The 27933-nt window shown below is 38.3% G+C and overlaps 1 protein-coding gene across 4 annotated transcripts in view; it reads left to right on the forward strand.

Annotated features, from left to right (window-relative positions):
• Positions 1–27933, forward strand: part of FNDC3B (fibronectin type III domain containing 3B) — a 331781-nt gene that overhangs the window by 225503 nt on the left and 78345 nt on the right. For all 4 annotated transcript variants that reach the window (XM_063096882.1, XM_063096901.1, XM_063096909.1 and 1 more), the window contains exons 7-10: positions 8388–8446; positions 16300–16451; positions 19076–19135; positions 27114–27252. In XM_063096882.1, the coding sequence (XP_062952952.1) occupies positions 8388–8446; positions 16300–16451; positions 19076–19135; positions 27114–27252 (410 nt within the window). The remainder of the gene's footprint in view (positions 1–8387; positions 8447–16299; positions 16452–19075; positions 19136–27113; positions 27253–27933) is intronic.

A 27933-nucleotide genomic window follows, 5' to 3' on the forward strand; every position in this document is an offset into this window, starting at 1 on the left:
AAAAACAAATCAGGCAATTTCACAAAAAACTTTGCATTTCCAGATTCTCTAGGAAAATGGGAGTATCTGTCAACCGTGGGCCAATGAATAATTGATTGGATGTATAGCAGCTGCCCCCTATAGATAGGATAAAGACTTTTTCAATTTTCCTTGGTCCTTCCCCTTCCCTTTTGCCTTAATAACCACCTTCTTTACTCATTGACAGTACCTGCCTGATGGCTACAGGCATTTGAGTATGTACCCACGTATGTAACCCTTGCTGGTTTCCTGGGTGGGTGGGTTATATCATGGATGGCAATGACTTTTCCATGTGTCAGAACTCTGGTGAGTTATTGGATCCCTACCGCATGAGGTTATTAGCTCTGGATTTGATTCCTGTATCAGCCGATGAACTTAACTGGTTTCTTTGGCCATGGACTGAATGTCTAACCTTATCCCCACATAATTTAGTCATGTGAGAACCCAGAGAATACGACTTTAAATCACACTAATCTGTTAGGGTATCTATGACTCAGGGACTCACTAAGACTGCTTAATGCATTATTCAGCCAGTTTGAGTCTATTTTCCATCTGTAATAAATATACATGCCCTCTTCCCAAACAATGTCTCAGTAGGTATAAGATAATTTAACTTCACTTAAAACCTGCCACTGGTTTCTCCAAGCTGCTTAAGCACTTACTTTTTATGAGCTTGGTGCTCCTGGGTCCATCACAACTCTTTTCTATGAATGAGCCTTCTTAATCACGTCACTCTGGATTTTGGCATCATTCACATTGAGTCATCATACCCATCTGGATTAGTTTGGCTATGCTATAGTCTGAATGTTTGTCTCCTGCAAAACTCACGTTGCAATTTATTTGCCATTGTAACAGTATTAAGAGGTAGGACCTTAGGAGGTGATTAGGGCATGAAGGCTCTGCCTCATTGGTGGTATTAATGATGTTTATAACATCATTATAAGGGCAAGTTTCACTCCCTTTTCTCTCTTTGCCCTTCTGCCATGTGATGACACAGCAAGAAGGCCCTCACCAGATGCTAGTGCCTTGATCTTGGACTTCCTAGCCTCCAGAACTGTGAGAAAATAAATTTCTGTTCATTATTTAAAAAAAAAAAAAGAAAAAAGAAAATGTGGATTTAAAAACTGTTCAAAAAACTTGCTGTGTAGGTGGTATAAATATTAAAATTCTCGTTCAGATGTAATGTATTACAAAATTGTGCTTTGTGGATTCTACCTGTCAGTTGATACAGTCTTGCAAAATATTGAATAAGCTACTTCAAGAATATTCAACATGGTATGCCAAATCTTAATGAAAAAACATTTTGTGGAAATGTTTATAGATGCTGATGCAGAAAGTAGTGTATAAACTTTAATTACCTTTGTAATTTGTTCTATCCTGGGTTTAAGAGACTGCCTTTCTGTTACATACCCAGGAAGGGTACCAGCTCTTGCTGGATAATCGTGGAATTGAGTTTTCCTCGAAAATAAAAGAGCTATATCTGGCACAGTTTAGGATGCAGTTGGACAATGAACAGTTCAAACATGCAGAGGGAAGAAAAGGAGAAGACTGGTGTTAAACTTGCCAAGCAAGCAAGTCTACCTAATGCTTCATCCGTTTGTGTGTGTGTGGGGGGGGTGTACCCCTGTTTAATTTGTTCTTAATTCTGGCTGCTTTTGTCTAGTTCCATATGTATACTGTATATGACTTTTGTCCTGTGAAGTGAACAGAAGGATTTTTCCTAGGTAATTTGACAGAAATGAGCATAGAATCTCCTAGTATTTCAAAAGAATAGTTGTCTTTTGGGGATTAACTACATTGTCCTTATATTAAGCAATTTTATTCTTTGTCTTGTGATTTTAGACCTCTTTAATATTTGTACTGAAAATTATTAACTATGATCATAGTCCCAATTTAGTTGACATCAAAGAAGGTTGAGGGGCAAATCTTGAGTTGATGTGGAAGTCAAAAAGAGTGTCTGGTACTTTCCTTTCTCCACTTTTCATTAAAGACCCAGACCTAGCACTTCTGTATTGTTCCTCGTAATGCATTTGCCTGAAGGAGCCCATTTGCCTATGGGTGGATTAATGTGAATGTTCCCAGTAGGACTTTGCTGAAATCTTGGGCCAGGGAAGATTCGTTCTTTCTACTGAATTCCAGAAATAGCAACAAAAGCTCAGAGGAAATTAGCCCTCTTTGTCCCAATTTACATTCTCTGGCTGTCCTTCTGTCCAGCTGGGCACTCCACCTGCAGAAGGAATTCATCTCTCCTTTTCATTTTTCTGTAAAGTTCCAGAATTTGTTTGGAATCCAGGCCACTGTTGAAAATATTTTCCTAGACTGGAAGGCAACTTCGCACAATGTATGTTCACCTGCCTGCTGCTTTCTTTTTTTACTCTTGAGAGTCTGGTATTCCCGTGGCTATGTTTCAGGATTTCAAATAGAATAACCACTTAACCAGCTAAATGTCTAGCAAGGTACTATCTTTGCATTTTTAGCATCAGGATGATTGATATCTCAAGCTGTTTCTGGAATAGTTGTCTATTGGGATTAACTACATTGTCTTTATATTATATAAATTTATTCTTTATCTTGTGATTTTAGACATCTTTAATATTTGTATTTAAAAATCATAATCGGTAAGTGGAGGTTCTTAGGTAATTAATCCTATTTTTGTATGCACTTATTGATTTCTCTTTTTCCCAGCATAAGTAACATTTTTATTTTTTTTTTTTTTGACGTTTTTTTTCGTGACCGGCACTCAGCCAGTGAGTGCACCGGTCATTCCTATATAGGATCCGAACCCGCGGCGGGAGCGTCGCCGCGCTCCCAGCACAGCACTCTACCGAGTGCGCCACGGGCTCGGCCCATAAGTAACATTTTAAAAATGAAGACACCAATTTATTTTTTTTGAGTGAAGAAGCAACTCAGCAAGTATTCTTACTATTGTCTTTCTTCATCACCATTCATTCTCATCAACATTAGTAGGCATTGCCTGGGTGTCTAGTTTGTCCTTATTATTGAGACATACTTTTCTTTTTCATCCAAAAGTACTTATTTTTGTTCATTTAGTTCTTATACTGATTGCTTGCTGTTGACTTTAAACTTCTTATCCCCAAAATGGTTATGATCAGAACCTGCATTTTTTCCATGCCCCTAGTTTATTATACATGATATGTTAAAGACAGTAGCTATGTCAGTTCCTTGGCAAATCTGAGAAAGCATATAATGTTATGACAGGCATATCTGCAAATGAGCCCTGTGTATGAGAACTAGACAGAAGGGTTAGAGAGTAATAAAGCTGATGTCATTCCATTGGAATGAAGGGGCTGTTAAAACCATACATACATTCTATAGCTAGCAGCTAAGTGTGTAAGCTGTATTTCTTTTCTAAGAAGGAAAAAAAATGTGAAACAAACCAAAGAAGGAAATTGTGTTTATAAAGGGGAATATTTTAATTAGTTTAGGCCATACAATTACTCAAACAGTCTGAACTTACATTTCTTTTTGGAGCAAACATGAAAACCATTATTTATGGAAAGCTTAAATTTCACATGATACATCTACCCTCTGTGTGTGGGGTTTGTTTTTTTTTTTTCAATTGTATTTGCTTTGTGTATTTTTATTTCAACCTTCCTTTTGCTAAAAATGCTTTCTTTTCTTGATGGGAGATTTGTTCTCGGGGGAGGAAGGAAAAACTTGAGTCTCTGAACTGAACCTCTCCCCTTTTTTGGCATTTACAAGTACGCTAGTTCTCAGCTCATTGAGGGTATGTCTGAACTAGAGGCCCCTATCTTAACTCCTTTTCAAGAAATTTCCCACCCCTGAATATGCCTGTATCTGCAAAACAAAATGCCCCTTCTGTCTGTGATGCACTAGTCGAGGGTGCCCTACTATCCTTTTCTTTACTGATAAATCAGACTCCATTGCAGGGAAAAGCCTTTCAAGTGCTAAGGCAGCAGCCAGTGATGTAAAAGGTGGGTTGTCATTTCCATCACTCCATCCTTGGTCACCAACAAAATCAAAGCGTGTGGAAAAATGGTATTGATGTGTTCGCTCACCTCGTGGCAGCTTTGATGTGAGGAAAAAGAAATACAAAGTCGGCTTACAAGATTTGCCTCTGAATTCATTTACTTGCTGCAACTCAGAGGGAAGAACGCAGCCCTGACAATGAAGAGAAACTTGTCCATGACCTTGCGCCAGAACCTTGTATTTCTGTTTCTTCTAGGACAGTCTCGTTCCGTTGGCACACACTAAGTTCTTAAGGAGAGAAAAAACAGAAACAAGACAGAGTTTTCTTTTTAACTTGACGTAAAAGAAGATATCCTAAAGGCACATCACCAGAATTTTTTTGTTTGTTCATTTTTGTGAGGGAATTGGCTATTCTCCCCTTTTCTCCTCTCCCTCACAATTCTGTGTGTGTGTGTGTGTGTGAGAGAGAGAGACAGACAGACAGATAGAGAAAAAGGAAGCACGCCAGCAAGCAGAAACTGACACGTACTCTTTGGACCCCTGGGCTGCAAAGCTGTTTTATGGAAAGGGTGAGAAGTCATGGACTGCTCCAAGGCACAATTGACTTGTGCCTTAGGGAGAGGTAGGCTAAGGGCTTAGTTAACTCAGTTATTTAGGTAGTAGAGTTGTGAATTTTGACATTTTCATGCCAGATTGTTAGCTTTCATACAAGAGTTTATTTTGTATGTGGTAACTGTCACTTTAGTTCAGTTAAACAGATTTTATTTTCACTCTTGTTTGTGCAAATACTGTGCCTGGGACTTATTTACTTTTCTTCTCTCAGTCTGTGGCAGCACAAATGGAAAAACATTAAATAAATGTGGTGTAAATGCATTTTTCCTCTAATTTTTCCATATTTACAATTAGAGCCTTGAAAGAAAGACAGAATTCCAGTCTGGCATTGATACCACATTTCTCCTTATATAACCGAGTAGTGACCAAATACAATAGGGTAGTGATTGTCCTTTTACTACCTTTCCTGCCCACACCCTGCCCTTTTTATTTTTGATCTTCTCAAAATCTTTTGTTTATTTGGCTTCATTCATGGTCCACTTTTTTCTTATTCTTTCTTTTCTTACATATCTTCTGTTCAGATCAATGGCCTTTGTTCAAGTTCAAAAAAAAGGAAACAAAACCTACTCAAACCTTCTCAGGAGACTTTGATTGTCTCCTCTGCTACCTTCCCTTTTCCTCATCCACCTCAATGCAAACACCCCACCAGTCTCAACCCTCTACTTTCTCTCCCCACATCTTCTCCCTCATGGCCCCCAGATCTCTATTTGTCATGATGCAGTCAGAGGTGGTTCTTGCTTTGGGACCATGTACTAGACTTTTGGCCTTGGGGAAATCACATCTTCTCTCCCAGCCTCAGTTTCCTCATTTGTTCCTCAGCCTCATCTCTCAGTCAACAAAGAAACCTATAGGTGCTGTGCCCAGCACTGGAGATGGAAACTGTGATGCACTAAATAGACATCAGTTCCACCCAGTGCTATGAAATGGAGCAGAGATCTTAAAAGGAATGCGGTGAAAATTAGCAAGGAGATGGTTCGCTGACACCACAGACTTGGGTGATCAGAAAAATGTCAGCTTTTATGAGTGTGATCAAAGGCAGACAGACAAGGAAAGTCCTGACCTCTCTTTGAAAGTTGATTTTATCAACTTACCAGGACCTTTCACGTGTGTTTCTGGCTCTTTCCTGAAACCCATTCTTTTTTATTTTGGACAGATCTTTTTTTCCTTCTTATCTAGCCTCCTTCCCCATTTTTTTTTTTTCTTTTCTCTGTCAAAAGCATAACCATTTCTTCTGTCATCTGCATTTGAAAGCAGGGTGGGAGGGAGACTTCAATTTTCGTGGGGCATAGCATCCCTTCATTAACTCTTTGTTCCTTTGTACCCTATGTCTAGTGCATAGTTCTGAAGATTCCTCCTTTGCAGATCTCTTTAATTCTTCATTCATTTCTGTGTTGAATATGGTCATCCCTGTTTTAATCTAAACTTTTGTTACCTCAAGGATAGAGTCTGGTTTCTTGCTCTGCTGAAATAATCTAAATGTGTCTTTCATGGGAGAAGGAAACAGTTACTTCTTTCAGCAAAGTGTTTCAATGTATCTAGCTACGTGAGTGTGTGAAACCATAGAGTCCTTCAAACTCTTAAGAGTAACCAGAGACTGAGAATATTGTCTTTAACAACTGAACCAGTTCACTTATTACAACTGTGCTTATGTTTTGTTTTTGTTTTTTAATTGACAGTTAACTTTTGAGATACATAATATTTACAGTTTACTTAGTAGGTAGGGGCTTCCGGAAAATTTGAGGGAATGTCTACTTTTGATTTATGGGTACAATCCATTATCCATATCTTAACATGAATGCATGATTATAAATGAGCTTGTGACATTTGTTTTTTTTGAATGTGGGCTTTCTTTTAAAATGTTGCAGTTTCAGAAATTATAATATTGCCACCAGCCTCTTTATTTTTCTTGTCAGAATAAGGGTAAACATGTTCTACTAAACAGAATGCAAAAAGAAAAAAACAAAGAACTAATCCTTTTAAAGTTTAGAGTGGTGCCAACTAGAAGTTTTTATCATTTTTAATATAGAGTGTTCATTTATTTAGTCAACAAGTATCTGTTGAGATTTGAATATGAGGAACTGTTCTAGGTGCTGCCAGTAGAAGGTGACCATGTCCTCAAATAGGGGTCAGCAAACTGGCCTGCCCTGTGGCCTGTGTTTGTGTGGTCTGCAAACCAAGATTGTTGTTGTATGTTTAAAGGGTTATAAAAACAAAAAACAAAGAAGAATATGTAACCAAGACCTATGTGTGGCCCACAAAGTTTAAAATATTTATGTGGTTCTTTACAGAAAAAATTTGTGTACTCCAGGCCTAGAGTATCTCTGCCTTCCTGAGACTTGAGAAGGAAAGACCAATAATAAGCAAGGGAAAAAATAAACAAGGGAATTCTTTTCAGATTTTGATAACTGATAAGAAGAAAAACAGATATGAGTGACAGGAGTGAGGCTAGGGCAAACGGTAGTGGTTAGGGTGGGATTCTTTGAAGAGGTGACTTTGACATTAGACCTGAGCAATGAGAATGAATAGCGCTGTGAAGAGCTGGGCTTGTTATCCCCCTCTCACCCTCTGGTTCCACCTCCCCCTCACCTCCAAATGCCTGCTTATGCACAGGGCTCAGCTGGATGTTGGTTCCTAGGAAGACTTCACCGAAGTGCCCTCTTTTGGTTTACCTTTACCAGAACACCTATCACATGGTATTGTAATTACCTATTTGCTTTCATTTCCTGCCCCCCCCCCCCCCCCAAACTGGACTTGAAATATCTTGGGAGCAAGGATATATATCTTGGTAATATCTCTCCAGCATTTAACTCATAAACTAGGTTGAACAGTTAAATGGAATCTACTATAAACTCAATATTAGATTCCACCAAGCCCATTATAAAAATCAAGTTTCCTCTAACAAAATGGAGTCTTAAGTTTAAATTCTATTTATTGTTTTTTTTGTACACATCCTTCCCACCCCATCCTCTCTACTCCAAGCTCCTTTCCACTTTCATTTCTAAAATATAATTCTCATTCCACCCCGAAACAAATACATTTCCCCACCTTCAGCTGATAAGTCAAAAAGTAGGAATCATCCTTGATTCTTAACATTCCCTTACCCTTGCCTATCAGATTCAATCCTTCAGCACCTATACCTCCCAAGCTAGTCCTGTTCTCACCATCTTTTCTGCAAACCCAGCCCAGGCCAGCTCTATCCTTTACCTGGACCACTGCAGCAGTACTCTGAATCGTCTTTCTGCTTCCACACTTAACTGATTTATATCTATTATTCACACAGAAGCCAAGCAGCTCTTTTCAGACTCAATATATGATCATGCCAGTTCTCCACTTAAACACTCCAGTGGCTGCCCACCTGACTTAAAAATTTGAACACAAAATAAATAAAAAATTGAATTGAGAAATTGAACTCTTAGCCCTGCATAGAGTGGGCACCATCTCTTCAACTTCCTCTCTTCATTACCCTCAACCTCCAGCTGCATTTCCATTCATCCTTCTTAGGACCTGTTATTCCCTGTTGCCTGTTGAATTAATAAGTGGAACTCTGTGTGTTAATGTCATTAACACTGTGAATACTTAAAACTATAGAGTGGCATCTTAGCACAATCACAGTGAAACCCCTACCCCAGAGACACCCCCACATCCCCATCCCTGATTTTCATTATCATGTTTGTGGTACCCAAAATTCATGGTAACAGGCACCTGACTTAATGATAGTCCTAGTTAAAAGACCTTGGGGAAGAAACCCTACAACCTTATTGCCTTCTAATGGTATTGTTTTTCCTTTTCTCTTTTTTGCAATACAGAGTATGAGTTGGAAGTAAAGAGGGTGCAAGACATTCTTTCGGGAATAGAGAAGCCACAGGTATGTCTTCTGGATTTCTCAGCATAAATGACACTTTCTTAAGTATTTCAAATGTGTTTTTTTTATTTCACCACACAGTAGGTAAGAAAAGGGCCCTTCTCATTACAGATTATTCATGAACTGTGAAATAGTGTTCAGTTACTAATGGACATGGAAATATAGAACAGCAGTCTTCTGTGTCATTATAATCTGCCGAAATGTCTTCTTTATTTAGATATTCCAAATGCAATTAGATATTCTTTCCAACTTCCAAGGGTGCATTTTTTTTTTCTTTCTCAGATCTACAGAACAGATTTCTTTTGATAATTTCCTTTTACCTGTGTCAATGTAGTAACAATAATTTTTGAAAATCTCAGTAATTCCAAGTCTTTTTCCAGGTAAATTTTAAAAAGATATTTAATTATTAGCTGAGAAAAATAAGTTCAGAACATTGAGTGCAATGACAAGAAAAAAATCTGTGAGAGTAATGATATTGTCAGATTTTGCCAGGTGCTTTGAAATTCAAGTGAAAAATTCAGAATGTTGATTCAGCCTTTCATCTGAGATTAGAGAGCCAAAGTTCTTTGGAGTGTTTTCTAGCTGAATTGGAAAACCTTGATTCTAATGTGTTTCAAATACTGAGGCTTTTTAAGAGAAGAGTCCAAACATGCCTCAGGGTACATAGTTGAGTTTGACTAAACCTAAAAGCATGAGGTGTCTTGGAGGACAGGCATAAAGGGCACTTGTAGAGGAGTGGGCATTGATGGTGGGTTGGGGAGTCTGTGCTTACTCTGGTAAGAAGCAAGCTGCCATTGAGGGTTTTTGAGCAAAGCAGTTATATAATCAGGACTGTATTTTCAGAAGAGTTGGAGTGAGAAGGAAGTGGACCCAGGGAGAGAAGTATTAGGAATCTACTAGTATAGTTCCGGTAAGAAGCTATGGGAGTCAGAATTAGAGTGGTGGCATCAGGTGTGGCAAGGACAGGAGATGGATAGTAGAGCCACTCTAGAGAAAAATCAGTAAGGCGTATAACCTATTCCATGCCGAGTGTCATGAATAGCTGGGCTTTAATCACTTCCTATAAGATGTCTGCTCTGTTTGCTGTCCATGCCCGTCAAGTGCGATACTCCTCTTAGTACTTACTTAGTACCACTGGTACTACCTGCAGTTTCACTGTGCTCTGCATGTTCCTCTGCTGTTGGATTTTGTACATTGTACTCCATTTACTTGTTTCTCTGTCTTTCCCAGTAATCTCTAGGTCCTTGTCTGTGTCCTTTTTGTGTCTTCAGTGCCATTCTTGAGTTTGTTTCACTGGCAGGACATCTGGAAAAATACAGTGGGCAGTCGCAAGTGTCTGGTAGATCAGTGCTGTGGAGAGAGGAGCAGCAGGATTCTGATCAGAAGATTCCAGCACAGGAACAGCAGTTAAACTTGTAGGAGTGGATGATAGCTGTGGAGAGGGGATGGAGTCTAGGGAGAGAGTAGAAAAGGCTTGAGGGCAGAATCATGGACCAAGCTTATATTTATAGTACAATAGAAAGAAGAAAAATTCATGAGGAAAACAGGAGTCATAATCAGAGAGAGAAGGCAGGGCAACGGGTTAGTTCATTGTCCCAGATGTAGTCACAAAACTTCAATTGTGTGTGCACACAGTGCTTTTCTTCAGATGTTCCTAGTCACTTTTGGACTGCAGAAGTGACAGAATTGATGTTTCTAGGGGATGATGTGGCTGTAGCCAGATAAAAATGATGTTTAGAAGCATTGGTCCTTTTCCTTGATTCAGCGTTTATTAAGCAGTTAATGTATGATTTTTAGAGCAAGGTTGATGGACAGGCTTTTCATAAGTAGCTGTGACGTAAGGTATAATATGGTAAGATTGACATCTGAGAACTTTTGTCTGTACTACTTGGAGAGAAGGATTGCTTGGCTACAGAAGCAGGTGGATATTGGCTCTATGTATCCTAGCCTGGCCAGGCAGTTCTGTTGCCATCATGGAGAGTTGGCTTCTCAGAGCCTGGTGTCTTTAGATCCTTGAATCATGTGGCTGCTTCTCCTTTTTCTCAGTTGGTGCCAACATAGCGGCCTTTTGAGAATTTGGCTTCCCTGTAGCCAACAGAGAGAAAATAGATGAGGCAGGTTGGTAGTGCTGTCTAATCTACCAGATAATTTTGTTTCTCATTATGAAATAATTAATTGGTAATATGATATTATGTACTTGATTCTAAAGTATGTAATACCTTAGATGGACTCTGGAACACCAACTAGATTGAGTGTCTGAGTCTGCTGGGCAGAGGGCCAGAGAATGTACTCTGGTAAATGACACAAAGTGGCGGCCTAGCTTACCTGGATGTCATCCTTTCTCATTGCTCTCCTCCAAAGTTCTAAGATGAATTTGGGGATAGAAATTCAGTCAGAAGATATTATTTCTACATCAACATGGTTTAGATGGGTATAGATATAGTAAGTATAGCCAGGGATTTCCTTAGTCCTATAAAGCTGGAGTTGTCAATTCTGCTTCATAAGCAGCACGTTATCTAGGATTGGAAAAGGCAGGCTGACAAACTTTCAGGAGATGAGTAGTAACAACAAAGTCTCAAGCATTTACAAACTCTGTAGAGTCATTAAAGATCTATAGATCAGCATTTATGTCTGATGCTCTTTTTAACATTGAGACTTGGACTTGCCAAAATACTACATCCTATCTTTTAAGCCGTTCAGTGAAAGGCAGTGGGCATCCTAGGACACAGTCACTTCAGTTGTTTTAACAGTGTGTGGGTGGTGACTGTTGCTCCCCAGCCTCTGGGACTGGGTCACTGGATGGCAGCAAAAGTACATCCAGGTTATGTGGGCTGGAGGCATCCCAAATAAGTACAGTTCTGAGTGCCATGCTCGTTCGTGCCTCCTGCTTTTGACGTAATGACAACTTCTCTTCCTGTCCATGTGTAGTAGTTTCCTATTGCTGTTGTCACAAATTTCCATAAATTCAGTGGCTTAAAACAATACAGATTTATTTTCTTAAAGTTCTAGAGGTCAGAAAGTCCCAAATGGGTCTTGCTGAGCTAAATCAAGATGTTGCCAGGGCTGCGTTATATTCTGTAGGCTTTGGGAGTAAACCTGGTTCCTTACCTTTTCCAGTGTCTAGAGGCAGCCTGCTTTCCTTGGCTTATGGCCCTTTCCATCTTTAGAGTCAGCAGTCCTACTTCTCCAAGTCCTGCCTCCGTCTTCTCACCTCCTTCTCTGACTCTGACTCTTCTGCCTTCCTCTTTCACTTATAAGGACCTTTGGATTTACATCGGGCCTATCTGGATAATCCAGGAATATCTCCCCCTCCACAAGGTCCTTAACTTAATCACACCTGCCAAATTCCTTTTCCATGTAAGGTAATATATTCACAGGTTCCAGGGACTACATCAGGACATCTTTGGGGAGTCCTTATGCTCCCCACCACACTGCCCCCTGTTCCTCATAAGTCTTCTCTGCCTGGTGACAGTCCATTCATCACTCCCTGCCTAGTTAGTTGTTTACACAATTTTCTCCCTCTCCCTCTCCTTGTCTCTCCTACCCTTTTTCTCTTGGAAGTTTGTATTCATGATTGTATCTTATTTATCTTTGTGTCCCCACTACCTAGCACTGTCCTTGGCACATAGTGAACCCTTACCAGATGTTTGCTGAATAAATGTGTGGCAGACTACAGCAGCTGTAGCTAGATTCTGGCAGGTGGGACAAATACCTGAAGGCTGACCAGCATTAGAGGATGAAGCTAAACCAGCTTAGGGAATGCTGGAACAGCTGGGTGCCAGTGTACAAGACAGCAGCCTGGAGGGGGAGGGCCCATGTTTTGCAGTCCAGCAGTCTGGGTTGGGACCTAGCATGCCTATTAACTGTCACTGTGACCTTGGGTAAGTAGCATGACCTCTCTGTGCCTTGATTTCCTCATCTTTAAAGGTAGGATAATAAATACCACATGGGGCTATCTGGGAATTAAATTATATACTATTTAAAGAATACTTGGGATGGAATATTTCTCTATAGTTCATAGCATATCATTAAGCAAAAGTGAAACTCCCTGTTATGCTCTGAAATGGGAAGGAGGGGTATCAGGCTACCTTCCAGGCAAAGAAGTGGAGCTGTAGGAAGTTGGGCACACAATTGTAAAAAGGATTGTTATTCTTAATTTTGTTTTCTTTCAGCCACATCTGGTAATATCTCTAAATAAAAGGCATATATTTTTCTTTGAGATTTTTGCAGATGATTTGATTTAGGTGCAGAAACAATATTTAAGATTTGGGGATTTCGGTCATCTTTCTAAAGCTTTACTTCTCAGAGACCCAGACACTATAAAGATCCAAACACTTAGTCAATTTTATTTAAATTTTAATTAAAAAGCATACAAATATATTAGGTATTTGTCCTGGGACTGTAACAATCAGCATGCATTGGAGACGTAGCCACTGATGTTCCAGAGGAATAAGCTAAATATTACTGCAAGTGGTTTAGGAATTAACCAGCCACCTCCAGCTTAATGTGGTCTAATCTCTGATGGTGGCGCTTGATGTAGTCTCCTACATACTGGTGGGCTGTTTATTTTCAGGATGTAAATAAATGTAACCTGAAATTGTGGTTCTGCATTGTTTCCATCCGCTAAAGTTTAGCTTGTAGAAACAATTGATTTGTCGGTTCCAGAAGTGAGTAAACTGTGTTAAGAGGAACACTTCCCCTGTAAGAAGCAATTCCTTGAAAGATAAACAATATATCTGGGAACAGATTTGAGGCTGTTAGCACTTAAGGAATTATAGAAACAGATGATTGTGAAATTTTTAGATTTGAGTATTCTCTTTCTTTGACCTTTTCCTTTTTCGTTTATTTTCCTTTATGTTGTTATTTCTCATGATGGTACTTTGGAAGTGAAGCCAGTATTCTAAGGTAATATTTCCTTAGCATACTCCTTGATTATGTTGGTAGGCCTCCCACACAGTTATGACCAAAGGCCAGACCAAATTAAGAAGCTTCTAACAAAGAAGTATTTTTGAACACGAGAGAGAATAAAAATCATAAAATTTTACAGAATAGTATTAAAATACTGGGATGAACAGGAGAGAAGGGACAAGGAGAAAGAGAACTAAGGATTTCATATCGAAGGACTAAGATAATGCAGTTTTAGAATTTCCTCAGATATGCACACACACACATAATACAACTGCTCTCAAGTTGGAATCTATATTTAGTAAATACATAGACAAGAATGATTTCTACTTGGTATTGTGACCATTCAGAAGTAGGTAGTGGTTTTATGAGTCTTTCAAGGTACTTAAAAGCAGTTTATTTTAAATAGTTCTTAATGCAGATTTACACTAGTAACCTACACAACAGACCCTTTTATATCACTAGTGTAGAAACAAATGTCAGACTGCACCTTGTCCAATAACTTTGTAACTAGGAATCACCACTTTTATCACTGAGTTACAAAGGAGATTGGTTTCTAGTTATGGTAGATTGAACATCAGGAAGTCAGTAAGTTTTATGGCTTCTAAACTTTTTTGGGGGGTGGGAGAGGGCATCAGCCATAACTGTGGTGATCAGACTAGCCATGCCCTAGTTAACTTTGGTAGTCACTGCCGGTGAGAAAATTTCAGCACAGGAGAGACTGCAGTATGAAGGTCATGTCCGAGTGCTGTCACTCTGAAATAAACTTGAACCCAGATAGGGTTCCTAGAGTTCCGAATCTCCCACTAAGACAGCACCTCCCAAGACACTCGGAGTAAACACATGTAGTGCTGAGAATTCACCTTTATGTGACATTCTCTTGAAAGGCACCATGTAATTTCCTGGAATCAGCCTTGACATGGAAATGAGTTCCGAGTCCTAACAGACTGAGCACTTTCTCTCAGGATTCCAGTGCCTAAAGAAGGGAAACCTGAGGCCAACAGTCAGTAAAAGGGAGGGAGCAGGAGCACAGGTGGAGATTGGGCACCAGAACAGTGATCATAATCTAGGTGGCAGCCTGCTTAGCTGGATGATGGAATTTGCAGAAACCACCATCCTTGGAAAATGATGCTGAGTTCTCAAAGTGCATTTCTGAAAGGTTGTCATATCAGAAGTGTGCATTTCCACAAATACCTGTGTTCAGATGACAGTTTGCCTCCTGAAGCCTTGTTCAGGGAATTTAGAGAAAAGGTGAATGTTATTTTAACTGATGCTTCATGTTGTACGTCTCTGTTCAGTTAAATAATAGTTTAACCAAGTCCTAAAGGAAAAAAGTAAATTTGTAGTAGCTGTGAAAAAGCTGGAGTTTAAAAGGATGGGAATTTATGGACACTTGTTGGGTGTCTAGAGTGCTAGCCTTTGAGTGAGCTGTTTTGAGAAGTGATGCTATTTTACGCTGCCATTCTTAGAATCAGTGTTACTGCGTATGGTACTGTGTTCTTGGAATTGCGCAAAGCAGCCATTTATCGCAATGTTTCCCAGTCTAGTATCTAATCGGCCTCCTTTTTCATTATAAACTGAACTCTTCATAGCAAAATATCTCCTATTAAGTTAAAAATCAAATATAATACCCTGTATCTCAGAATTACTCATTAATGGTGTGGAAAGGATTTCAGCAAATACACTGGGGTAAGTAAGGAATGCTGTCTTAAAATCTAGTCAAGGAAACAACACAAATAACCAAGTAATGCTCAGTATGATGAAATAAGCACCAAATACAGGCACCAGGAAAATGTGTCCAGAGCACAAATTAAATACTGATTGCTTCTGACCAGGGGTTCTGGAAGGACAGGACATGACCTTTCCAGAATCAATCCAGGACACTTTGGATCCCCCTCGTGCTCAGTGCATCTGCCGTGAGGCCCCTCATACACCTGTCTCTCCTCGCCAAGTTGGCATTCCTTGAAGCCAGAGATCATATCTTAATCATCTTTGTGTCCACAGCTCCTCACAGGGTGAGGTATGATGATTACATGAGTACACAAAGGTAGCATTCGAACTGGGCCTAAAAGAAGTGTGTCAAAGCCAAGAAAGCAGGAAAGTCAAAATAGTCACAGGGCTGTGAGAGGGGACAGCATCCTGAAGGGGGGGTTCCAGCAGCGGGCAAGTTAGGGTATGTTAAAGGACAGGTCACTGTTGTGGTGACTGTGGCTCAGTCCTTCTGAGGACCTGTGGACGACAGGTGAAAACATGGCTTAGAGTAGTGCTAAGTAAGGGTAAGAATGTCAGAGTAATTAAAGTTTCAGACTCTTGTTCAAATGAAGTGGTAACAGAGGCTAAACCAGAAAGAGAAAAGCAGAGCTTGGCGAGGTGAACCATGTCCACCTCTGCGTACGTTCTACTCCGTATCAACCTGCTCCTGTTTCCCGTTCTTGGGTTCTTCTGCAACCTGGAATCTGCAAGACTCCAAGGGCATTGTTCAAAAGGTATTGGCTTCGATTCGACACCAAGCAGGGCTCAGAGGCCACCAGAAAGTACCTGTGGGTATGGTTTCTTTCACATAATGTGATAGGCATCATGTAGATCATTGAAATTTCACATTCAACTTTTTCCCTTTAAGAAAATTCCCAAGCATGACTGATCTTACGTTCTAGAGGACTAAGTATGAATTGCACTGGACTTGGATGAAAGTTTGCATTATAAGGACAGATGTTGCAGGAGCTATATTTTGAATATTAGAACTTCGACAAGAGAGTACTATATAGGATGTCTTTCATTGTAATTAAAGTTGTTTGCCTTATTATGTACATGCCATGAGCTATGTCCATGCCACTAATGTTACAAAAATGTTATTGGAGGAAGGTGGTATCTGATTCTTGTGAATACTTTTTTTCAATATTCATGTCATTTCATCAGTTTGAATACTTTTGTCCCATGTTTTTCTTCCTCAGGTTTCTAATATTCAGGCAAGAGCAGTGGTATTGTCCTGGGCTCCTCCTGTCGGACTTTCATGTGGACCGCACAGTGGTCTTTCCTTCCCCTACAGTTATGAGGTTGCCTTATCAGACAAAGGACGAGATGGAAAATACAAGACAATTTACAGGTAATGTATGTTTCCATGTGTTTTTCTTCACTGCTAAACTGTGGAATTGGAGTTGTTAAAGAAAACAGAAAACAAAAGAAAAACTTATAAGCTTCGCAAATTTTCCTTTAAATGGTTCATTTGAACAATTAGTAATAATTGTAATGTTAATAATTAATTTTGTCCAAAGTCTATTAATCAGAAATAAGTAGCATAGAACTATTTGGTATCGGTGAAATACATCACTTGATTTTGTTAGTTATTGGTGTAGTATTAAAGAAAATTTTCCATTAATGTCTATCAGGGCCAAAAGTGACTTTTAGTTTTTGCATACATTATGCAATCATATGGTTACCTCTTACTTTTTAGACCCAGACCTTTTTCTAGTCCTGTTTTTAAAAATCCCGCAATATGGTTTTCTTTCATTTCATCCTCCTTCTTATCCTCCACAATAGTTTTCCAGCTTGTAATAAAGGTTGCTTTAAAACATTTCATTCCAAGCCTTTCTTAAATGGTCAGAAGTTTAGCACACAGAATAAAGGACTAGTCCCTTCTGCTGCTGGACTCCCAAGACATTACCATTCAAATGATTTACAGCCCTGTTCTAAGTATGATAAAAATTTTAGGGTCAAGTCTTTTCTCCACTGTAATTGCTGGGCACTGCTCAGATTTGGTCTGTTTTAAGTACTTGCTTGACATTCCTGTGAGTGGCCCCTAGAATGAGGGGTAATGTGGTCACACAAACCCTACTTCTTCCTCTGCCAGAGGTGTTTGTTTTCTCCCCCATTTCCTGCAGCATCATTGCTACAGAATTGTATCTTCCCATCCCTCTTCTTAATTCTTAACTTGCTGCCTGGACAGGTCTTCCAGACAAAAGAAAAGGGGAAAGGAGATAATAAGCGAAGCCTTTCAGCTGCTCTCTCCTCCTCTGTCTTTCCTGGTCCCCTGCAGCAGTCTTCTTGGGGTCTTCCAGCATCCATACTTGCCCTCCTACAGCTTAGCCTCCACACTGCAGAGACATGTCAGACTACGTCACTGCCCTGTGGAGAACACTCTGTTGACTCTCCACTGTACTTAGAATAAAATCCTAACTCTTTACTCTGGCTCACAACCATTTGGTTCTACTTTGAAAAAATCATAATCGGTAGAGACTGTAAAGAAATACAGACAGCCGTTTTCCCCCACCTCTGCCAAGAAACTGATAAGAGATAGATTCTATTAGTGCAAGATGGTGACTGGAGCTAGAGTCTCAGGTGCGCAAAGGAGCTAGGAAGGCGTTGCATAAATCAGAAAAGTAGAAAGGTTGGAATTGAGGTCAGCAGCAGAGCTCCTTTCTCTCTCTGAAAGGGGCAGTTGCCATTTAGCCTAAATATGTTGTTGCCTAGATTCACTGTTTCTTTGGATTTTTTTCAAGTCATGCTGAAATTTACTGATAAACTAATTCAGTAACTGCAAAATTTTCAAGATACAATGTAGGTCTAAAAACCTAGCTTCAGGCAAGGAGTGCATCTAACTTCCAGTTTGCAACTGTAAAAAAAACCTTTTTATTTGGAATAACTTCAAATTTATAAAATGTTGCAAAAATAGATCAAGCAATGCAAGTACATGTATTCTCTTTACCCAGATCCACCTGTTACTACCTTTTTACCCTATTTGCTCTATCATTTGAGCCTCTCCCTCTCTCCCATTCTCTCCTCTCAATCCATAATTTTCTTTCCAAAAGTGTTACGTTATCATGGTCCTTTACTGCTTAATATTTCAGTATATTTCCTAAGGATATGGACATTTTCTCAAACAACCACAGTGCAATTATCAACTTTATAAATTTACGTTGATATAATACTTTTATCTAATGCCATCATCCGTATTCCAGTTCTGTCAGTTGAAATGTTTTTTATTTTGAGAAATGTTATAGCATTTTTCTTCCCCTCTAGGACAGGATCCAGTCCAGGGTCAGATATTGTCTTTAGCTGGCATGTCTCCTTAGCCTTCTTTAATTTGGAACATTTCACAGTATTTCTTCCTCTTTTATGACACTGACATTTTTGAAGAATACAAAGTAAGTCACACGCACAAACACACCTCTCATCTTTTTGAAAATTTGTGATGGAACATTATTTTGTGTTGGTTGCATCTTCATAATTTAAGTGGAGATTTAGTTGCAACTTATCACATAAATGGTTTTGCTTTATATAAGAGAGCTAATTATTGGGTGCATTGGTATGTGAGGGAAGCAGATTGCAATTTCATCAAGAGTCCAGAGCTGAGGTGGTTGAAGGCCCTGCCAAGGTGAATCTGAGAGCTCCCTTCAGTTGACAGCTGGTACGGTTATTTACATTCATTCATTTCTTCATTTGCTTACGTATTTACCTATTTACTTTTAAGAAGTGATAAGACCTTTTGGAATTTTATTAGTAAGTTAGCCCTTCTGTTTTCCTGATCTGGGATGGCATCATTAAAAGGAAACTAATTTTCTAGTCCAAAAATAATAATACCAAATAAGAAAATTTATATCAGGGTTATAGTAGAATCAGACAGTAGTTCTTGAAATATCATCAGTACATGACTATGAGACGCAAATATAAAACCTGTTTCGTTTTTGAAATTGGCATTATTATTAATTAATTAATGGTTTTTCTTTACAGTGGAGAAGAATTAGAATGTAACCTGAAAGACCTTAGACCAGCAACTGATTATCATGTGAGGTGAGTTAGAATACAAGAGCCGAGCTATATTCGGGAATCTAGGTTGCTAGAGTAAAAAAATGTTTGTGAATGGCACTTGCCTAGCTGTAACTTTTGGTACTGTGGCTCATTGGCCATTCTTTCTTGTTCTGCACACTAGAGAGTAATGATTAGGAGGATACAGTTGTGCTTCTGGGAATAGAAAAGTAAGTGATACACTGAATTTTCCATGAATACATGGAATTTTAAACATTTTTAAAAAGTAATTTTATTTTACATGGTCTTCTAAGATCTATTGGACCATATGGTTTAACATACAATATTTTCTGTCTATAAAAGAAATGATTTTTTTTTTTATCATGGGTCTATCAGTTATTTATTACAGGCCATATATATAAACTGTGTGCTTGGACCAAATGGCTAAAGATCTTTCCGTGTTGCAAAATCACTTTTGGACCTTAGAAGCCAATAGATTTTGAAATAGGCAAGTAATGCAAACATCAAATGATCTCTGACAAGAATTAACCCAATTTGGCACAACAGTGAACCCATGTGGTATGTATAGTCTGAAATTTCTTCTGTAATTTCTCTGGAATTTCTACTGTGACTACTCTGGAAAGCAGGGCTAGCTTATCCTAGGAAGAAACCCAGCTAGCCACAGACCTGTCAGGGGGAAAGTACTATCTGAATTTTTACATAGACAGTCTGATTATTTAAAGATACATCTATCTGTCCATATGCAAACAGGCGGGTACAGATAGATGTATCTGAATGTGGTACATATCACTTTTTTCTTATATTTTTATTTTTACGTAAATTTTAATTTTATTTGTTTTTTAAGTTTCACCAGAAAATGTAATTTTATTTAATTGGATACATAACAACAGATTATCATTCCTTTCTTCAATTATATATGTGGACATGAAGATTGTATAATAAAATTTCAAGCATTGAATACATGTCCTTTATTATACTTTCCAAAGGTTAATTCACACCACGAGTTCCTTTGTGATGGGGTGGAGGCAGGGTAGCTTAGTAGGAAGAGCAGCATATATTAATTATTGGGAAGCTTGAGTTCTAGTCTGGTTCTGCCATAAGTTAGCTATTTTAACTTTGGTTGAGTCACATAGAATCCTATGTCACAATTTTCTTGATTTTTTTTTTTTTTTTAAAAAGGAAAACAAGGTTATGTTGAGGTTATAATAGATTATTGGCTACATAAGTGCTTTAAACTTAGTTATAAGTTTATATAGAGAGAGCAAGGTGGTGTTTTATATTCGGGCACAAAGCACACATCTGTTTAACTGTTGTATGGTTTAGATGAACTCTATTGCAACCATCTCTTCCTGTGTAAATCAAAACTTTCAGATTTTGAGTCAGCTTCTGCCCAAACATATTGAACTTTTCACACTGTCTATACAAACAAAATGATTTGTTTAATTTGTAAAGCTAAGATGATGATAGAAATGGTTAACCATTCTTCAAAATGGTCGATTTAACGACAAACCAGAAAATGTAACACCATATAGGGAGTCATGTAAATGTTATCCATTATTCATTGTTAACATGTTTCTTTTTTCTCCATGTTTTAATAGTTTGTTATTGCTTTACTATAGGTTTACTTTATTAATTTCCTGCTCACTCATGAGCATACAATATCCTTTTTAAGAAATTTGAATCTCATGAAGAGTCTGCCCTTTATCTACCATCCTGTCTGTCATTTCCCTTTGTTTCTTTTTAACCTTTTACATAGGGTACATTTTGAGAACCGTGCTCATCAGTTCTTTTTACTGCCATGTCCTGTGAACATCTTGAACTTCTTGGTAGATCAGAGGAATAGTTAATGGATTCCCCAAAAGGAATAGGAGAGTGAAGTAGTTACCATCTCAAGGCGTTGGATGTGGACTTTCTCCTGACACATTCAGGACTTCACATGTGACATATGACACACATGTGACAGCACACATGGCTTTAGTCACCGCCAGCTATTCTTTGGTCTAGCTCTCTGCTTGCCAGAGAGAGAGAAAATTTCCCATCCCCTTGGTGACTTTCTATTTTAGTTTTTTTTTTTTAAATTGTCTCTCTCCTAATAAAAATGTCTATAGTCCATATTTTATCTTTTCACCCTGCCTAATCCACAGTCCATACAGATCATCCTTCCCTTTTTCAAGCTGGAGAAGAATATTAATACTTCAACTCTTTCTTAGCTTTAGCTTCCTCTGCCTCGAATTGCTTTGTTGAGTGGCATGATGCATAAGGGACATAGCTTGAAACTTGGAGTTAAGTGGCTCTGTCCCGTCCTAAGGATGTATGCTTAGGCAAGCCACTGAAACTTCTTTGGCCTTGTTTTCTTGTTCATAAAATGAGGATAATAATGATAGCAGCCTCAGAAAGATGGTGTAAGAGCAAATGAAATATATGCAAATCTATTATAAACCTGTAGAATGTTGTGTAACTATTATTTTTGTTTTTTTTTTTTAAGGTTGTCGCTTTTTTTCCACAATGAAAATAAAAAGGACTTTATGACACAAATTCTTTGAATATGTGTAGTTTGACCATATCACTCACTCTTTTATTGGGAGAAAGATGTCATACTTGGCACTGAAAAAAAAGGAGCACAGTCTCTTTTTATGATGCACTTAACATTCTCAAAGTCTTAGTTCTAGGAATATAAGCTTTTATCACATACAGTAGCATCAAATATAATTTTAAATTTAATAGTCACCTGTAATGTCTCAAAAGGCTGTGTGGAAATAATTTCCTCATTAAATTTCCATAACAGCAAGTATAAAAGAATTTCGTTACTGAACATCTGCAAAAGGAGCAATTATATTCATTGCCGTTTTTATTTGTTTGTGCATTACCAATTTAGAAAGTGTCACTCTGGTGGAAGCCGATAGAACCATCGATGAAAACTGAGATATCTCTTTTAGCACAAAACAGTTTACATTTTTCCTTCCAATTCTTAATATTGCACATTTTGATTAAGACACGCAGAAGTCTCTGTTCAAATCACTCTAGTTGGGTAAAAGATTTCTTTCTTAAATCATGTACTGAAGTCTCACCTAGGGCTTCTGTTATTACATCCCTTCATTCCTTGTTACTTTTGATTTTGCTACTTTGATTCCATCTTGTTCACATTGATTGCTCGGTGACTTTATATAATACTTTTTCTCATTTTCAGCTCCCCCCCCCCCCAATGTTAGTGAGTATTGTATGAGCTCACCAATCAGATATACAAACCTTTTTTCAGTAGCAGTCTCAATCATGGAATCCTGTCACTGAAATGCCTGGTGCTTGGCTTCAGGTACTAGGCCAGAGTGCTCTTGACTTCTTGCCACCAGTCACTGCTACTGGGAATATTGAGACCAGTGACATCGTTTAGATAGCACTACAGGTCTCATGCCTGTCGCTGTTTCGCTTGGCATCTGCTATGCCATTTGAGCCAAATTCCACATGAAAAATTATTGCCTGAGACATTTTAAGTTTATCACTTTTTGCTGTAACTTTGTCATTCTATTCAACCACTCTTTTTTTTTTCCTGTTGTTGATAGAGGAAAATAATACCTTTCTGTTATATATACATTGATTTGCAAAATTTAGGTTTGGGGACTTGGCTTAGGTTTTTATTAAAATCATCAGCTCTATATTTATTACTCAGTTCTTAGTCAAATTGCTTTTTTGTTGTTTAATTTTGGTACAGTCTTTAAAAGGAATTAATCAGTAAATTGTCAAAGTATATTTATTCAGTACTTCCATAAAGGGAATTGTGTTATGTATGTTATGTATTGTATAAAAGCAACTAATACTGAATCGTGTGTGTGTGTGTGTGTGTGTGTGTGTGTGTGTGTGTGAGAGAGAGAGAGAGAGAGAGAGAGAGATTGTATGTTGGGGAAGAGGGAGAAATGAGAGAAGTCAATACATAATAAGTTATGTTATATTTTAAAATACTTTATACATAAGTATATAAGTTTAGATACATAGACATTTATACATATATACGTTTATTTGTACAAATAAGTATTTATACATATACAAATGTATATTGTCGATGTATTCCTAGAAAAGTATACTTTTCTTTTAATTGGTAGTTTTATAATTAAAAATGTTATTGAAATAATCATTTTACTGGAGTCAAGAATTTATATTTTTATTAATGATAGGAAAATCAGTAATTTGAGTGATTGAATGGATAGCAATTTCATGACAAAATTTGAAGCAATTTTCCAGTCATCAGCATAAACAATTTGGCAAAGAAGTTGCCCAGAGATGATATCACAGAATGATATTTCTCAGAAAAATTATGTGATGAAACATTTCCAATAACATGGTTGACGACTGTAATGCAGGGTTGTGAAATAGGCATTATTGACCAGCATTTGTGGTTCCAAGTATGTTACAGATGTGCTGGAGGAAGTTGGAGGCAGATTTCTGAAATTCTTGAAGCACCTGTTTCATAAGCATTCAGCCAGTGAAACAAATGTGAAACAACATTATCATTAGAAAAATGTTTTCTTTTCCTGGGATAAATGCAAAAGAAACCGAACTATTTGCCAATTTATTTAACTGAAGAAACTGACTCTACTCTACAGATCCTTCTATCACGTGATGATATTTAGAGAGAAAAAAAATTGTAATATTCTTTGAAGAATAACATCATTTCCAAGACTTTCCTTTTCTGTAAAACTTATTGGTAAAAACGTAGTTGGTTACTATTACAATTACTTGCTGTCTATTTACTGAACAATTTTTTTATTGGTTATGAATATTCATGAGATACAAAGCTGATTGTCACCCCCTCGTGCCCAAGATGTGAAGGCCAGATCCATACTGAGCAATTTTAATTGACAGATGTAATCATGGGATACTTAAATATTGTGTCAAATTTTTTGTACTCAGTGTAGCACATTTACATTGCAATATAAAATATGAGGGTACTTTGAAAAATTTGTAGAAAAATGGAATTAAAAGATAATATAAATCTTTCCATGAACTTTTTAAGACCCTCATAGATCTTGTATCCCTTGCTGAAAAACTTTTGTATCTGAAAAGCACTGACCCCTAATTTAAGCAAACTGTGTCATTCTTCAAGGTTAAAGACAAGGAAAATAGCTCCATGTTGCCCATACAGCTACCTCAGATTTTTACTTGTGCCATCAGGTTCTTTTGCTTTTATCCCCACTGTCATCCTTCCAGCATGACCACCAGGAGCCTCCCTCACCCATGTTTCTCTGGCGTAGGAAGTATGGATTTCTGACTCCAAGAACTTTATTAAAAAGGAACAAAGAACTTGGTTAAGTCCAAATTTACCTCTTCCCTGACAACTGAAGGCTGCTGGTACTGTGTAGGCCTTTTCCCTGCCTCCTTTCCTCTGCTGTACTGTCCAGATGATTCTGGGTGCCAACGGTTTTTGTAAACATCCAGGACCTGGTCTGCCAGAGTATAATACTGCATTTCTAGGCAAAGGCCTAGTGATTTTAAACTGAGACACCTCCTGGGCGGAGGCAAGGAACTTAAATAGGTAAAGTGAGTTGGGTAAAATTCAGTTGAAAAACAACCTCAGTGCTGAGGAGACAGTAGAGAGTGGTGAGGTCTCTGGTGAGCTCAGTGGCATCTACCCTGTCCGAAGGGGGTGGTTTCCTCCCTCATGCCACAGTGCAGGAAAGAGTGTCACTAGAACTTCCAAGTTTTTAAAAGAAGCCAGAAGTTTTTATTTTTACTTTTTAATTTTTATGACAGCTCCAGATTTATGTACCACATCACCGTCATCACACCCCCATTCAAAACAAAAATAATAATTCCTTAGTATCTTCAAAATCCAGAGACTGTTCACATTTCCTCAGTTATCCTGAAAATGAAGGTTTTGTTTCTTTAGTTTGTTGTAATGGGAATTCAAATATGGTCTGTTATGCTGTTTATTTGGTTGATATGTCTTAAATTTCCTTTAATGCACAGGTTTCCATCCATCTTGTTCCTCCCCCTTGCACTTTGTTGGAATTTTTTTTTATGGTCCTGTAAAGTTTTCCCTAATGTGAATTTGGCTGATTGCATCCCTGTTGTGTTGCTTAATATGTTCTTCTGTCCTCTGTGTTTCCAATAAAGTGGTAAAGAGGCTTAATCAGATACAGGTTCTATTTTTCTGGCAAGACAATTTTATAGCTACTGACATGGGTTTTTATTAGAGATGCAAATGTCGGGCAGTTTCTTTTTGCAATGTTCATTGCCTATTTCCTTTAATTCAGAGGTAGCTTAATAATCAAAAACTTGTATTTGCCCCCCTCCACACACATATACAGTATCTATGGCCAGATGCAACCAATGAGCCCCTAGTTGGAGAATTCTGATCTATTAAAGTTCAGGCTGGAGCCCTCCCCATGTCTGGAACATTGTGTGATTTCATTTTAAGTAGCTTACTCCCAGTGAGCCCATCCTGACTCATGGAAATGATCTTGCCAGATCTACCATTTAGTTTTATATTATCATGTGCCCCCTTAATTGTGAGTGCAAAACAGAACATTTGCGTCATCAGAGGTTAGGTGGAAAGCATTTTAATGATAAGCATCATTTGTTTGGATCAAATGTCATAGCATCCTCAAATATACAATAAATACGTATTTTACCTTTTAGGATAGTAGGAAAGTAAACATTTCTTAGTACTTTTGCCTTACATGGCCTCTGAAATTTTCGTGATGGACTTTGCAGATTACACATGTAATTGGGACCTATTTTTCACAGTGTTATCTTTAGCTGTTGTTGTGTTCATTGCATAGAGCTGGGGGAAGTGGATTGTGAGTGGTTAGAAAAACATGATTGCAGGAACAAGGGGAGTGGATAGTTCAGTGGTTGGACTTCTAAGGCTGAGTACAGTTGACCAAACTTTCTAGCTGTGTGGCTTTGGGAAATTTACTTCATCTCTCTCAGTCTGAGTTTCATTCTGTCTGAAATAGGTAGTAAGATTTTTTACCTGATAGGGAGGGTGGTTATAAGAATTAAGGGCTTTCCAATTCTGAATAGCTTAATCCTCGCATCTTTTGAGAAGTCGAAAGGGAACATGATAAAAATCAACATAATTCTATTTTATGCTATATGAAAAGAGCGTGGTGGTGTAATAGCAAATTATACGCTTTTTCTTCACAGCTTCTCTGGAGAAATCAGGCACGTGTAATCAGTGTTGAGCCAAGCATTTTAATGTGCAGAACAAACATCTTTAATCTTGGCATCATGTACGACTACGAGAGTTAAATATTCACGTGGATAAACTATACCTGAATGTTGTTTTTGTTTAATTAGAGAGAGATGCAGTTGGCAGTAGCAAACATGTTTCTATGTGTGAAATGTCCATATTTTTACCTACATATGTACAGTGTTATAAATAGTTCAAAGATGATATCTGTCCAATTGTTTGTACTCTTTGTGCCATCTCTCCAGTCTGTGGACTCTTATCACCTCTTTTTGTCCCTTTTCACCAAACTCTTAACTCCGCTTAGCCTTTTTTCCAGACTAAGTCAAACAGAGAGTAGCTTGTTGGTTTTAGAATGTATATTTGGAGACCATTCTTGGGAGTACTTAGAATATTCTTTTCCAGGGCCGAGCCCGTGGCGCACTTGGTAGAGTGCTGCGCTGGCAGTGCGGCGACGCTCCCGCCGCGGGTTCGGATCCTATATAGGACTGACTGGTACACTCACTGGCGGAGTGCCAGTCACGAAAAAAAAAAAAAACGACAAAGAATATTCTTTTCCAGGCAGTAGACCCCACCTATCTTAAAATGGGGCTGGATGACACACACTGAGGCAAATACTCTATTGGATTGATGGTCCCCTGTAAATGCTGACTATAGTTAGGTCAGGACAAGACCAGCAGATAAGAGCAGGAGTCATGGTGCTCACTATGTAAGAAACTCGGTTCATCTGTGGAAAGCCGTGGGGCGAAGCAGAGACAAGAATCCTGGTCTTCTGTGACGGGCCACTGCCGCTGACTGTGTTGTCTGTTTCATTTTCAGGGTGTATGCCATGTACAATTCCGTAAAGGGATCCTTCTCGGAGGCAGTTAGCTTCACCACCCACAGCTGTGCGCCCGAATGTCCTTTCCCTCCTAAGCTGGCACACAGGAGCAAAAGTTCACTAACTTTGCAGTGGAAGGTGGGTAACTCAAAGTGTCAAGAATAGTCTCAAGTTAGTGTAATGTCAGTGTACAGCCCTTTGAAACATTTATTTAGCACTATTCCAGTTTCGTGATATTGTTTGTTTTCTACATAGGAACTATGTGAAACCAATTATTATGGTATCCAAAGTTACCAGTTCTTAGAGAGTAGAATAATGGTTACAGAGGTGGGGATGGGGCGGGGGCGGGGAGGAGGAGAAGAGGTGGACTACTGGGTACAAATCTGTGCTGTCTACCCTAAGTGAATCATTGTGCAGTATATGCATGTATTGAAAGAACACACTGTGCCCCCAAAATATGTACAAATAAATGTTTTTTTTAAAAGTTGCCATTTCTATAAAAAATTGGACAAAGGGGTGAGAAGAGGGAACTGCAAAATCCAACTTTTGTTCTTTTTACAGGGGAATTTGGTAAATTTCCTAGGATCATAAGCAACACTTTATAAGTGATAAAAATACTTAAAATACCTGAATTAAAATCACTTTCTAATAGTTTAGTTCATTTCAACAGACATTTGAAGACTTTATTAAAAAGTTTTAAAGAAAGATTTAAAGATAAAGTAATTTTATGGCCATTTTGACTTCTTTTAGTGGTGACACAAATGTTTAATGTTTAAAATTGACTAGAATGTTTAGTGTTCTAAACTATATTAAGACTTC

This window comes from Cynocephalus volans, chromosome 1, assembly GCF_027409185.1.
Source record: "Cynocephalus volans isolate mCynVol1 chromosome 1, mCynVol1.pri, whole genome shotgun sequence".
Taxonomy (NCBI): Eukaryota; Metazoa; Chordata; class Mammalia; order Dermoptera; family Cynocephalidae; genus Cynocephalus; species Cynocephalus volans.